General features: G+C 39.5%; 1 protein-coding gene and 1 long non-coding RNA gene across 2 annotated transcripts; both read left to right on the top strand.

Annotated features, from left to right (window-relative positions):
* Positions 1 to 7977: 7977 nt before the first annotated feature.
* On the top strand, positions 7978 to 10389 carry LOC103996087 (uncharacterized membrane protein At1g75140-like). The gene has a single exon (XM_009416908.3). The coding sequence runs from the start codon at positions 8349 to 8351 to the stop codon at positions 10188 to 10190; it is 1842 nt and encodes a 613-aa protein (XP_009415183.2). The 5' UTR covers positions 7978 to 8348; the 3' UTR covers positions 10191 to 10389.
* A 3671-nt stretch (positions 10390 to 14060) lies between these two features.
* On the top strand, positions 14061 to 15418 carry LOC108953747 (uncharacterized). The gene is made up of 2 exons (XR_010493263.1): positions 14061 to 14820; positions 14992 to 15418. It is a non-coding gene; the product is annotated as an uncharacterized LOC108953747 (long non-coding RNA).
* Positions 15419 to 15886: the final 468 nt, after the last annotated feature.

The following is a 15886-nucleotide window of genomic DNA, read 5'->3' as shown; positions in this document are numbered from 1 at the left end:
TCTGGCTGGAGCCACAAATCTGACTTTGCAAGCTTGTTTTTGAACAATTTAGACTGGTGTTTTCGATAATTTGAGGAGTCCATGAGTTCTTAGTGGAGATCCTATCTCCTGTGATCTGAAAATATGGAACCTCAGATCATCCCTCCCCCATTTAGCAAAATGAGGTTGTCTCTGGGTCCTCCTGATCAATCACAGCAGCTCTGCTACTTCAGGCCAGCAACATGTGTGACCTGGTAAGGTTCATACCTTTCTTTGCCTCTTTTATGGATCTCGTTTGCATCTTTTTGTTTTATCTGTTGGAATCTGAAGACAGGGTCTTAAACTTCTTTTGTCTTTGCATTTGAACCCAGAAATGAGTAACAATGCCATAGATTTAGGGTTCTTGTTGCTCGATTTTCTATTAATGTAGGCATGAACAATGTGATTGTCTGTATTCAATCAAAGGGTAAATACTAAATTCGAAAAAGGTGGAAAATGACTTGTCTGGAAATACTATCTATCATATGGAAAGAAAAGTAGATCGATTCAGATACTTCTCCGGGAGTCGGATTTGAATTAAGGTTGAAATCGTGGCTAACACCTTGGCATTAGTTACCTCGTCCCACCCGCCTTATGATTGGACGAGCTGAAGAGCCGCCGGTGGGATCCACATTAGGCATCGTCATTACTTCGAATCACGAGGCGGGCAAGTCAGCACGTGGCGCGTCGTGGGTTGCTTCGGTATTTTTCTTTTTCCTTCTTTCTCTAGAAAAATGAAAGTAAGAGGAACCCAAACGTGTCACGCGTTCAGATGCTGATGCCTCTGGGCGCCACGTGGTCCCTTGGGCCCACCTTTCCATCGGCGATTGTGTTGTTCGCGGCTGGGGCCCGCAACTTGCTTCAATATGAGAAGCAGGTAAGCGTGGGGGTCGCGTGCGTACGTCCTTCGTCCCAAGGGCTCTCTCGCCGACCGAGGTCCGGACGCGAAGTACTTCATGAGCTTCTTTTATTCGCACACGACTTCAAACACACTAATTAGGCGGGAGAAGGGGAAATTTTCAAAATACCCGTTCGGTTCCCGCCACCACAGATAGCCAATTTCTCACCCCCCTCGCCTCGCATCCTACCTATTCTCTCTCTTCCCATTAGATCTGGCTTTCATGATTCTTTCACGACGCTCCTCAATCGTTCCTTCGCCATGGCTCTTGACGAGATCCTCGCGCCAGTCTACGGAGACCTCGAGGTAGTCTCGATTTCTCTCTCTCTCTCTCTCGCATTCGTATTTGGGGAAATTAAGGTTTCTAAATACTATATCTGTTGTATCGATATCGAGTTTTCGTAGCGTAAGCACCTACAGTCGGGATCCTGATTTTGAAGTTCCTTGTGAGCGATGTCATGTTCTTATCTGGGCGAATCAGGATTGCAAATTGTTAATTGATGCTTGGAACTCATAACTAAACCTAGATATGTTGCATGGATATAGAGTCGTTTTCGAAATTTGAGCGCCTGCAATTAGGATCTTCATCCTAGTAGCTATTCAAATCATTCCACATGTTTGACATTGCAGCCAGCGTATTCTACATAGCTAGCTAGTAGAATAATCATGAAATTAATCCAGATGTCTTGAGTAAGAACGACGAGATGTTGGTGATAAATAAGACAGACACTATGAGCATCAATGAACTCAGGAATCTCGTAGGTATCAGATGAGATGCCTGAGGATATTGTGCTTCGATGTCTATGGTGACCAACTGTTCCATCAATAGCAGCTAATAGTACAAGGACATATAGAAATATGACATGTCTAGGACATGATAGATTGATGCTGATGGATGTTAGGGGCATTGGTATGAATACCAAACATCATGATTGAGAAAAGGGGTTAGCCATGCTTTTGCATCTATATCATCAGCCGTATCAGTAACAATCCTGTTGTTATGTAGGCTCTATCTGCCAATATAGGAAATATTCTTCACTTAGAAGAGAGTTGTGCACAATCTTCGAAGAATTAAATCCATCTGTGTTTGGTGGACTTGCATAGTGAACAATAAAAAGGAAGAAGCAGTCATGACCATATGTATTTGTTGATAGAACTACACGAGAGATTCATAGAATAGTTAGGGAGTTGATGAGCAAAAGGAGATACTGTGGATTGTGCACCTTTCATTCGCAGTACATGAAATTCTGAACTCTACTGCTGTCTCCGCATCTGATCTCCCAGAGGGTATTTCCCTCAGTTTGGTGAAGATCCTGAGCTCAGTCCTGATTCTTTTTTCCTATGGTAGGCATTCCTCTAGTTTATTTCACTTCTGTTCTCCCTGACATATCTTCCTGCCATTAAGGACCATCTGCAAAGACAGTAATAGAGAAGTCTAGGTTATGCTAAATAAGCAAATCACACGTATACAATCCTTATGAAAAACTTAATTTGAAGCATATTTAATTTTCTGATACAGAATTTCTATGTTTGATATTGTACATGCATTGCTGGTTAGGTGATCTGGTGTTATTTTCAACACAGGGCACTACTAGTTGGTCAGCAGGTTATCAATTTCTCTAGCTATGTTCTGATTTTAACTTACATGATATGCTTTCAATTATTCTCAAAGTGTTTTTGAGTCCTATAAACGTAACTCTTTTTTATATTTTATACATAACTTTTTGCTAGTTTTCTTAATTAAATCCTGTTAAGTTTGATTTCTGCACCAAAAGAACTTCATAGGATTTAATCTTAGTCTCTTTGGGAAATAATTGACGATGATTCCTACTTTCTTGGATTTGGTAAAGTTTTTTTTTTTTCATTTCAAAAACGTTTTTATTTCAATTGCATTAATCACTTCTGCTATGGCTGTCTGATGAAGCTGGAGGTCATCCTCAGGATCTTCATTTAAGTTCAAATTGGATTAGTAGCTGAAAAACAATCTTTCGTTTGCTATATATTGATTAGTTCTTGGGAAATGTGCTTGGAAATTTGTTGGTGCAGAATTCAAAGTAAATCAAATTTAATCAACAAAACTAACAAAACTATGCTTGAAATATACAAACAGAGGTATAGTGATGAAATTCGGAAGTGTGTTGGAGACCGTCCAAAGGTAAAAAACCTCATGTTCATGTGGGATGATGTGCTAAAGTTTTCCCCAAAGATATGATTTACAAAAGAGTAGAGATGTAAGAATTTTTTTCTTAAGATGTCAGTTAGTTTAGCTATTAAAGATCTTGATAGTTTATCGTAAGATCATGGGTACGAAGAATTCAGCCTTCGTTATTTATCCTTTGCTAAAAAAAAAGAAAGTGAATAAAAGTGAGGAAAAAATAGTAGATTGATGGAGATTTGGATAGTTCCAATAAAAGTTCAAGAGCGATCGTTTTAGTCCTTAATGACCCAAAAAATTACACATTAGTTCAGTTATAATAAGAAAGGAAAACAATAAAATGCATTAAGTCAGGTCAAACAAAAAAATAGTCAACAGTTCAAACTTAAAACCAAAATGGAAAGGAGAAAGAAAAAAGAGAGAGAGAGAGAGAAAATGGGAAGAACAAAATAAAGGAAGTGTAGGGAAAATTTGAGTTTCTTTACTCGCATCCCAGCAAACTTTACATTTGTTGATGTAACCCTGCATGGCATGACATTTGTGTGATAATTATTCTGTTGAAGATCATTTAAACAAAGCTTGACGTCTTTCCGTGATCTTCTCTATCTTCATAGTAGTTCTAAGATATCCGGAACGAGAATTAGAGTGTTACTCTGTAGTTATACTTTTTTCTATGTGGATGCTACTTTTTCTGTCATAAAAATGAAATAGCATGGACTGACTAAGAAAGTTGGTTTCCTAAACTCAAAAGAGCATGGACTTGGGCGATTAGCTTCAATCAGAATATCCTAATGTTGTGTATCCGCTGAAGATTACATAATGTTCATCTAATACTGAAGATATTAGCTATATCTGAATGTTCTTATAGCTATACCGAAGGATGATCTAATGTTTATATGGGCATTTTGCCTGCATCTCAGCCTGGTTTTCACATATTAAATTTGTTTTGTTATGCAGGTGCAGAACACTGGTTGTATTTGATATATGTTCAGTCAGAGGAGGAAGCGTGTTTGGAGAGAGAAGAGGCAGCACCGGTTACTGTTGCCTCTTCTCTTGGATGCAACCATGTCATCAGCTTCTCCCTCAGCTGTTATTGCTGCCTCTTCTCTCTCCAAACACGCTTCCTCCGTTGGATGAACATATATCAAATACAACCAGTGTTCTGTACCTGCATAACAAAACAGATTTATTGGATGCAAGAGGGGCTACGGGAGGGTAGACCACAGGGTGGTGTGGAAGAACTGCGCCCACTGGCTTGGATGAAAAGGACAGTTTGGTGACCACATGCCCTTTTATCGCCACACTGTTGCACCGGTGGAGGCCATCGGTGCGTCAACTTCGTCGTCCCTCTTCGATAATAACTCTTCGATAATAAGAAGATAAGATTTTTCTAGCTATACGAAGAAATTTCTCATTATGTTGAGGAAAATCCTCTATTCTGTTAGGGAAATCCTCCCTCTTAATTTGTATAAATAGAAGAAGAAACATGTTAATAGATTCAAGCTAAAGTTATTTCATTTCTACAATAAAATTTCATTTAATATTTGTTCTTATCTTCTATTATTTTTATCATGGTATCAGAGCCGCTTGCTTAGAGCAAGCTTTCTTCTCGCTGCCAATTCATCATTGGTGTTGCCACTCTGCGTCAACGTTCGTTCCCTTCCGCTACGGCCAATTCATCATTGGTGTTGCTATTCTGCGCCAACGTTCGTTCCCTTCCGCTACGGCATCTCTAGTGCTGCTCATCAGCATTGCCCCACTTTTCTTCCTCGTTGTAGCTATTTTCCTTCCTCTTCTGCTACAGCTTCCTCCTCTGTTGTAATTTCCTCCTTTGCTATAGTAGCATCATTGCAACATTGCTGTAGATTTCTTCTTTATCGTCGCAGCCGTCGTAATAGCAACCATGACTAACGTCGTTGAGAAAAGCGAAGCTTTGCTCTTGCTTTCGGCCAGCGACCAACGTCGTTGAGAAAAGTGAAGCTTCACCCTTCGGCCAACGACCAACGCCGTTGCATTCCTAAGAGGCTCCGTGGTCAATCCTCATCTTCCTCACCGCGGTAGTCTTCGCTGATCTGTCAACATTCGGTAGACTTAGAGAATGAAAGGAACGCCTGTGTCATCACAGCAACAGCAATCGCAGCAGCAGCAGCAACGATCTATACTTATCTTACTCATGAAGCCTTTCGCTTGTAAACAATTCTTTGCATCGATTCAAGATTGGTATCCTTGTCAGGAGCACCATCTTGCGGGGGCATGATAGAAGATAAGATTTTCCTAACTATATGAGGAAATTTCTCTATTCTGTTGAGAAAGATCCTCTATTCTGTTAGGGAAATCCTTCCTCCTAATTCCTATAAATAGGAGAGGGAACATATTAATAGATTAAAACTAAAGCTATTTCATTTTTATAATAAAGCTTCTTCAATTATTGTTCTTATCTTCTATTATTTCTATCATGGTATCAGAGCCGCTTGCCTAGAGCAAGCTCTCTTCTCGCTGCCAATTCATCATTGGTGTTGCCACTCTGCGCCAACGTCCGTTCCCTTCCGCTATGGCATCTCTAGTGCTGCTCATCAGCACTGCCCCACCTTTCTTTCTCGTTGTAGCTATTTTCCTTCCTCTTCTGCTACAGCTTCCTTCTCTGTTGCAGTTTCCTCTTTTGCTGTAGTAGCATCACTGCAACATTGATGTAGATTTCTTCTCTACCGTTGCAACCGACCACGACCAACGTCGTTGAGAAAAGCGAAGCTTCACTCTTGCCTTCGGCCAGTGACCAACGTCGCTAAGAAAAGTGAAGCTTCACCCTTCGGCTAGCGACCAATGCCGTTGCATTCCTAAGAGGCTCCGTGGTCAATCCTCATCTTCCTCACCGCGGTAGTCTTCGCTGATCTGTCAACATTTGGCAGACTTAAGGAGAATGAAGGGAACGCCTGTGCCATCACAACAACAGCAATCGCAGCAGCAGCAGTAGCGATCTACACTTATCTTACTCATGAAGCCTCTCGCTTGTAAACAATTCTTTGCATCGATTCAAGATTGGTATCCTTGTCAGGAGCACCATCTTGCGGGGGCATGATAGAAGATAAGATTTTCCTAACTATATGAGGAAATTTCTCATTCTGTTGAGGAAAATCCTCTATTCTGTTAGGGAAATCCTCCCTCCTAATTTGTATAAATAGGAGAAGGAACATGTTAATAGATTCAAGCTAAAGCTATTTCATTTCTACAATAAAGCTTCATTTAATATTTGTTCTTATCTTCTATTATTTCTAGAAAGACAACCCACAGTCGGGAGTTCATCCGCTCCGGGAGGTATGGGACTTCAAGAGGTGATCCATCACGTCAAAGATGGAGTAGTAAGAGAGAAGGTAATCCTAAACTTAGCTACTACAGTATTCAAATATTGATAAAAATTATTTTAAAATAAAATAAATAGTTAAATGAGTAGAACTCACGCAGAAGTATTAAATCTTTAGCTATTTGAACAGTAAAATAGAGATTGAAGTGTTAAATAAGGTAAAAAATTGATCTTTAGAAAAGAAAAAAAAATAGGAGTATGATTTTTGCATACTATTTGGATGTAATAGTATTAGGGAAAAAAAATAGTTGATGTCATGATCACAGTTCAATATAGTCTAGATCTGTATACACAGGATTATTTAAGGTATTTTAAAAATGTAAATACTAAACTTTTAAGTTTTATCATATGAATGAATGAAGAGTGAACTCAAAAGAAATTTTTTAATCTAATCTCCATGGTATCTAAAGTTAATAAGTATGAAAATATAGATGTGAATAGTTAGAAAAAAAATTATCCATTTTATTATGTTAAAAATATATTTATATATTTAGTTGGAGGATAATCTCTAATTGTCTCAACAATTTATTTTTTACCTCTCTCGTCTACGTGAAAGACAATATCAAATTTTATGTCTTAGATTTATTTTAGATTATTATTCAAGCGGATAGATAGATAAAAGTTATATATTAAAGTCTTAGATCTATATTTTTTCACTCATTGCAAACTTCATGTCAAACTCATACATCATTATATACTCCCAATCAAATAGTAACTCTTTAATCTCTTTGTATCTACTATATTCTTTCCTTGGCATTATCAGGAGCACATGACGCATGTTTTGATCATGTCTTTTGGATACGTACCAAACATGATTACTAACAGCAAGTTGGTCATATTCCCATAAGATATATGTCGAGCATCCATCCATCTGGTCAAAAGGATCAAATTAGAGTTTGGACCCACAAAAAAATATCCATGAATATATTAACTCAGTGGATCTTGGACTTTGCTTATGTAGCATGGTGCTTCAATCTTCTAAGTCTTGTTTTATCCACCAAATTGTTTGTAATGTGACAAGGAATCTTGAGTTTCCATGCAGAAGTTGAATCTCTGAACCTTCCAAAAGTAACATATGATGGATGATACACAAGGAAATGTTCTTTTTTTATTAGGAAAGGAACTACTTTGCCCCCATACCTTTACGTTGGAACTATCTATTTATGTATAACAAATCTTTCTCATTGGCCAAATTTATATCCTTATTATTAGTATAAGATATAAAATTAAGGATTCATTTCGAAAAAAAAATTCTCTTATTCTTTGGGTACATTTTTGGGCTAAAGATATTCATGAATTGTATAATTATACTGTTTAAAAAAGATGTCGTAATTAGTCTAAAATCCATGAATCTGATTGAATCAGCTCACAACTTTGACGTGGAGTTTGTTTTTTTTTTTTTTTAGGTGTTTTGATCGTTTAAAAAATAAAAAAATTGTGAGGATAAATTAAAAACAAATAGTTTTTAATAATTTATTCTAAAGTAATATATAATTCATGAGTAAAAATTAATATCAATTGATGATTTAGTGGATGAATTAAGCTACTAAAAATTTGGGTAGCTAATTAGTCAGTTGGTTAAGACCTGAATACCACAACTTACAGTTGGTCTGTAGCCATCAACAGTCTCCCCATGTCCGACCTCGGACGGACTACGTGTCGCCTTCCGAGTCAAAATCTCCCGTGTCTTCGCCGCTCCCTACTCGACAGCCGATCCCGGCTCTTCTCCTTCCCCCTTCTCCCCGGTAGCCGCCGCCTCTTCCAACTCTCAAAGAGGTCAAGTGAGATTTCGTCGCCTCCATCTCCGCCGCCCTCCTCCCTAAATCTCCTCCCGGGGAAATCCTACTTCCAGCCGATCCTGCCAAGGACGAGATCTGGCTCGGAGCTTCGCGGACCCTCGCCCTTCGCCGCCTCCATCCATGGTGGCGGCTGCCTTCCTCCTCCTTCCCCTCCTCCTCTCCCCCCCGCTTGTCTCCTCCGCGGACGCCGGATCCGACCCTGCTGCCCTCCTCGACCGCCATGAGTTCCAGCTGCGCCGCCTTGAAGCCCTCGTCGAGTCCCTCTACAATACAGTTGCCACCCTACAGGCCTCCCTCTCATCCTGCTCCTCCGGTCAATCCGACCACACCTTCCCGTCGTCTGCTGCGCTCCCCATGGATCTGGAGACCGTCACCCCCGTCCTCGCACCGCCACTAGCGCCAGCGGCGCCCGGGAGCGCGGGCGGCCAATACTCCTCCGGCGTATCCGTGACCAAGCACAAGACCTCCTGGTCCGAGAGGTTCCAGTTCGCCGCAGCGGCGCGGCTGGAGGCCGCCGCCACCGTTGCCGTCGTGCTCCCGTACGAGGATCTCGACGGCCTCAGCAAGTACTTCGCCGTCGGCGACACCCGTGGCCAGGTTTATGTTTTCTCCGCCGCTGGCGATATCATCATCGAGCTCTCGTCCCTCTCTGGCTCCCCTGTGACCTCCATGCTCTCCTACCTGTCCTCCCGCCGCAACGAGAGCCTCCTCTTCGCTGGCCACGCCGACGGCTCCGTCACTGCCCACCGGCTCTACGAGTCTGCTGCTAATAGTGATGATTGGCTCACACTCTCGGTTGGTAGCTCCAAACCCTTCATCCGTGGATCCCGCGAGTTGGATTCCCCGTCGATCTCCGGCCTCGAGATCCATCAGGTTGGTCGCGCTCGCTACATCATTGCATCAGATGGTGGCGGGAGGATCAGGGTTTTCACGGAGAATGGCACCCTCTATGGCACCGCTATTGCTTCTAGCCCGCCCCTGGCTTTCATGAAGCAAAGGCTTCTGTTCTTGACCGAGACGGGTGCTGGGTCGCTGGACTTGAGGTCTATGGTAGTGAGGGAGACTGAATGCGAGGGGCTAAATGGCTCCATTGCCAAAGCTTACTCCTTTGACTCGTCGGAGCGGCTAAAAGCATATGGTTTCACTGCTGGAGGTGACCTGGTCCACGTCGTGCTTCTTGGAGATGTAGCCAAGCTCAAGTGTCGGGTTCGGGCCATCAGGAAATCAGAGATTGATGGTCCTTTAACGATCCAAACCATCAAAGGTTATCTACTTGTTGCGAGCTATGACAAGATCTTGGTGTACAACATCTCGTCACAGTTCTATGGCAGGGTCGGGGCACCTCGGCCACTGTTCTCTGTAACGATCCGTGAGATCAAGTCCCTGTTCTTGAATTCAGAAGCTGCTGCATATGGGCCATTAGATGTGAAGCCATTGATAGCTGCAGATCGTGAAAAGCTTGTGGTTTTGGGGCTTGGTGGAGGGTACATTGGGATTTACAGGTCAAATTTTCCAGTTTTCAGAGTGGAGACTAATGCTGTCGTGTGGAGTGGTCCTGTTCTTCTGTTTCTTTTGTTTTTGATTGGTATATGGCAGTTCTATGTGAAGAAAAAGGACTCCTTGGGGTGGACACCAGAGGAGTCCTTCAATGCTCCGGGTGCCCCATCGAGTAGTCTCTTGGGTCCTGGAGCCACTGAAAGAGCCTTTGCTGATGGTGTGAGGGCTGGCGAATTGAGGGAATTAAGGGGAGGAGCACTGAGAACTCCAGGTCGAAGGTATGGGTCTCCTACTCATTACACTGGAGGACCAGGGATACCATATAGGAGTGGCACTGCAGATCCTGGTTTTAGAGGTCCAGGGGAGCTGAAGTTTAGAGGGCAGAGCATGGAACCTGCAGGTTTTGCCAAGAGAAGAGAAACATTGTTTCCGAACAGCCAAGTTGCAGATGATAACATCGATTAAGAATTTCCTTGATCCAACAAATCCCCTTGTGAAACTTATCTGAACACGTTTTGTTGTGTCCTTTGAAATGTCATAGCACCATGGTAAGGTCACACTGTGAGATTACACATGTTGCATCTGCCCAATAAGCCCATTTTGTAACGTGCACTGCTTACAATTAAACTCTACTTTAAGCAGTATCTATCAGTGATCCTTATCATTTCATGAGCTGTCAGCCCTCAGCCAATAAAATGGAGTGAACATGTCATCACCATCTTTTCTTTTCTTTTTTTTTGCATATTTTGGAAGTTGTTAGATGTGTTTATGATAGCTCCGATAGCTCCAAATGGAACGCTTTGGTTGGAAGCTTCTATAAGTTGAGAATTTACTATAGCTTGCACTTCACAGTCTCTCGCTGCTGAATTTTGGTCTACAACATCCAACGGTCTTGTCGGCATCATCTGCCAGAGAATAGAGAGCATATTTGTACACTGCTCTCAGTTATATGCATGCTGAGACCTGTTCTTACTCTCTTAATTATATCCTCATTTAGATGTGTTTAGCTTAGTTATAAATAAGGTCATTTGAAATGTTTGCACCCCTCTCGGTGTGAACCCTATATCAGAGTGTACCTTTGCTTTTTTGTTTTTTTTACTGTCTGTGTTCTTGAGTTAGTGATGTGACTAGTGTCCTGAACCATTGTGGATCTTGTGCTTATATCCTTTTAGAGATGCTTGGAATAAAAAGTTAATGGAGGTATGGCTCTGGCTATCCTTTTGGTCAGCTCAGAAGCAATCTAAACGAGATTTGCATCAAACGTCCGAGCATACCTTTTTCTGTCTGATCCTTGTTGATTCTATTTGGTTGTGAAGTTTGTTTTTTTGCTTTGTATGTAGCTTGTTCTCAGATTATATTTGTTAATGCTGTCTGATTGATAGTCTTTAGTTACTATGATGATCAGATAAGAAATTTGAAAGTGGTTATTTTTTCAATTATATATTATATTTCTCCTAGTAGCTGAGATTAACAAGGTTGTGCCTTTGATGGTGTTCCATCACCTATCTGGATAATATGAACCTTTGATTTAAATTTACTAACTCTTCTTGTATGTTTAGTTTCCTTGCAATTATGTTCTGGAACTTTGTTGTTTATGATGTGAAGAACAATATTTTTTAGCTGCCTCTACATCCTTTTTTTCTTTCAACCAATATCCAAACTGGCTTCTTTTGGTTAAACACTATTCAAGACAAAGTGTGATTGCATTTTGCAGTGTCTTCTCGACAATTCAATATAATACTGACAGCAAACCGACAGATTCAATCTATTGTCAACTGCTTTGGTCAAGCAATATTTCTTTGTACCATCATCTATTGGTGCAATTTTTCTTCATCATCAATCACATCGAGCTTGGTTATTAATTTTTCAGAAGATTAAGCTCATCTTCATGTTGTTATTTTGGCAACTTTTTTATGTGGTTAATTGTTGCTAGAGGAAATGAACAAATAGTATGTGAAAATATGTTGAAACATGTGCAGCATGCATTCACAAGTGCACACAGAAGTGCATAATGTGAAACGCAGTCCTGAAGATTTGGCATGCCATCTTTCTAGTCTTTTGAACTACGCAAACCTTAAAGATATTTGAAAATGAGAAGTCTCTCCAGAAACTTGTGCTATCAGAGTACAATGAGCTGATTCAGATTTGAAACTATATCATGTGTAATTGATTGGTAGAATGGAAGAAATAGATGAGGAGGGGTCAAATGGAAACAAATGGGATGATGGAATTACATTTTTTTTTTTTATTGGTGGTGTGTGCGTGCGTGCGCGCGCCTGTGTGGGGAGAGGGCGGTGAGGAACTAATGCAAGCAAGCTAGAAATTTAATTGCAGTCTTTGTGTAAGTACATAATGCAGTCACAAGTTATATTACAAAATCAAAATATGATCTTAGAGAAGAACTTTTCTGATTAGATTCTTTTAGTTTATTTTCTAGTTTTACTTTTGTATCAAGAGTTATTGACATTTGATATTTTTATGTTGATTCTTCTCTGCCTGTTACTATATATACATTCTGTTCCTTGCATGGATATACTTCATTCTCCTATTCATGGTCCACTTTTTTGCATTCTTGGATCACCTCTAGACTGTCATGGTGGGACATAAAGTCTACTGATCTGTGATTCTAGCCTTACTGAAATGATCAGAGATTCTAGCCTATTTTTTTTTTTTATTTCTGTAACAAAATTCTACTGATCTGTGATCTAATGATTTTTTTATCTGTAGCCAGATAATTGAATTAGCTTTCTTTATGTTCTCATTCTGTAGCTTATGGCTTTGGTAATTAAACAAAAAAGGGATCCACTGATAACTGATGCCGGATTAATTGTTTCTGTTTATCAGGTTTGATGGTTTGGATTCAGAATATTTTAATAGTTTTTCCTGAATTCTGAGTCCTCCAGACCTATTTTATTGCCTGAAAGACTTGATACTGTGTTGCTCAAAAAGCTACGGCAACAACAAGAAGCTGTAAATCCTAACTATTTGCGGTCAGGACATGGATCCTTTCCGGTCATTGAGTTCTGTTGAAGGTATATGACTAGTCAAACTAGAGCCATAAATTACTCAACAGCCAAATGGTAAAAGTCAATATTCTGTTTCAACAGAATAGTTTACTTTATAAAGGAGATGATATCTTTTGATTAGGTCTTCCTGCAAATGACTGAGGTATGCATCCAACATTATTGAAAGATCTTGGTGATATATCCTCCAATTCCTTTTATGCAGCTTGGTTTTCAGCTAACATTGGCATTTAATGATGGGTGAATATGCATCTTCGGCTTTTGAGTCTCTTGGTGAGTTCTGCAGTCTCATGAATTATCGATACTTCTTTCACCAATTTGCTTAGTGTACGGTAATATGCACGTGAAATGCTAAATTTGCTACATTTTACCTTCTTTCCTGTTAGATATGTTTTAGTGAGCTGATTATCTATTGTGCTCTCTGTCAGGTTGACAGGCATCATGGACATAATGATGAATTTAAACTGGAAAACTAAATTCTAGTCTCTGTATTGTGCTGTTCTTAGTGTGAACTTTGGCTTTAATCTGATCTGTGCAGTGTCTTTGGAGACGATATGTTCAGATCTTATAGGAAAAGATGATTGAAGGCTATTATTTCTACCCTAGCATTGAAGTTGGTTCTGGGAACTAGCACTGACGTGTTATCTTATGGGTCCACAATGTGATTTTATCTTCAGGTTCAAAACCAGATACTGCAGTCCCTCAAGTGCTTACCTCAATTGATGGCACAGGTTTTTATTCCTTTTTGACTTTGAGCTATAAGGAAATTTTGAAGGGATAGTCAAATTTATCCCATGTATCTATGGTATGGCACATCAATTTTTTTTTCTCATCTCAACACCTTGCAGTTCTAAGGATTATATATTATTGGCTTATGGCAAATTCAGTATCCAACTCATGGAAACCACCTCAGACTCCATTGTTTCTCATCTTGAATAACCTCTGAGCTTGCTTGTCAATCCATCCAACTTACTTCCTCTGGTGGCTGAAGATCCAGGAGAGATATTTTGAAAATACTAAGCCAGTAGATTATCTCATTCATAGTAGAATTTTGAGGAACATTTATTCTTTATTGGTGCTTTGTAGATGACATTCACATGGTAGAAGGCAAATTTGTATTTGTTGGTAAACTTTCTTGTTTTCTCTAGTATGCATGGTATATAACATTTATTTCTTTTATATGTATAGGTTCCATAATGCTGATGACAAGGAATCAAATATCAGTCAGACCAATATTACTAATGCAAGGAATCAATACTGGAAGGATCAGAACTATATAGGTTGGCACTAGTCAGTATCTAATTTTTTTTAATTCGGTATTTGTTGATCAATCGTAAAAACTGATACTGGACATACTGATGGTACATTAGGTCATGATAAAGTGAGTGGTGGATTAAACAATCTTAGTCCCTCAGATTTTTTGCAATTACCATCTGGCACACCAGAACATCTCCAAAGCAAAGAGACTGCTTGGAGAACATGCAATGAGCTTCTTCTTAACACAAAATTTGGCAGAGAGCCATATATATTGATACCACTTGTGAAAGATGTGATTGTGGAAGTAAAATTCCAATCGATTTGGTTGAAGTGAGATTTAATTGATTAGATCAGAGTTTAATTTTTTAGATTTGGTTTGATTGGTTCAGAGTGGTTTTAGGTCCTGTTCCATCAGAAAAAATTTGGATTAATTTTTTATTGGCTCTAATGATCGGCAACTAGTTAATAAATTTTGGATTAATTTTTAGAGAATTTCTGTTATTCCTCATGTCAAAAATCTGTTGGAAGCTCCTTAAGAAACTTCCTACTTAGTGTCGATTGGCTGAACTTAGCATATGCCCCCCTCCTCGTGTTACCTCTGTCGTAAAGAGTCTCATGAGCAGAATCATATATTTTTTTCTTGCATCTTTGTTATTAATGTTTGGCAACGACCGAAAGTTGCTTTCAATGTTACTTGCTCTAATTCTCTGAATGGCCTAATGCAGCCTAGATTACCGATTGACGGATCTGGAAAAGAATAATTGCCAGTTGCTTGGAATATCATCATTGCATATAGAGTTTGGATGATCTGAAAGGTGATCTAGTTTTCAAGGGAGTTATGCATGCTCATTCATCTATTATTTACAGAACTACAACATATATTATGGGTTGTAATCAAACTCTCTTTATCTGAAGGATGTTTAGGGTCAAATTTTGTTTCAGTTAGATGGTTTGAACTAAATAATGATGGTAGATTTAACATGCAGGAAAAAGAGGGTGGAGCTGGACGTGTGATTAGAGACAGATCTGAAAATGTGCTTTGACAAGCTGTTCCTACATATTCCTATTAGCATGATTGGTTGGTATTAAATGACTTTGAGGTAGACTCTTGATGTAGAATACATTATGAGAATGCTGAATGAGGAGGATCAACCATCTTTTGAATAAACAAATCTCTAAATTAATAATGTAATTCACCTTTTTTAACTCGCACAATTTGCTAAAAATTGGATCAAAAAGAAGTAATTGGTCGAGTGGGATTGTATTTTATGCTCCAATGAATATGGCATGCATAGTTTGTTAGACTGTTGGGTTGTATTTTATGCTCTAGTTAGTTAACATGGCATAGATTGTAATAATAGACTGATCATGTAGGTCTATTTCCATTTCTTTTGTTCATGGTGATTTGGGTGATTTATTCTGACTCAATCTGCAACTGTCTGCATGGAAATTGGATCAAGCTTAATGCAGGATCAAATTATTTGGATTTTGGAAGTGATTTGTCATGTTTCCATCTCAAGCTTTTGTAAGTCTTCAATTACAGCATATTATAAGGCATCCTTTCCACAGAATAGAGTTCAACCTGATGCATTTTGATATCCACTATGAATGATGCAAATTGGAATAGCAACCTCGTTAGAACAACATAAATACATGCCAACCATAATTAAGTAGAACATGATATCACTCGATGGAGAATGACAATGAAGTTCCATTTACACTCTGACAGGTTCATTTGAATAGCCATAAACACCAACTCCCAAAGTCTGTGAAGATACTTGTGAGAAAGTAACTCACTGCAAGTCACCGAGGGTTCAACATTATCATTCATCAAAGGTGACAGCAAGCTGCTCTATTAAGTCACCATAATCTATCAACTAG

This window comes from Musa acuminata, chromosome BXJ3-1, assembly GCF_036884655.1.
Source record: "Musa acuminata AAA Group cultivar baxijiao chromosome BXJ3-1, Cavendish_Baxijiao_AAA, whole genome shotgun sequence".
NCBI classification, from domain to species: domain Eukaryota; kingdom Viridiplantae; phylum Streptophyta; class Magnoliopsida; order Zingiberales; family Musaceae; genus Musa; species Musa acuminata.
This window is presented reverse-complemented; position numbering and strand designations above follow the sequence as displayed.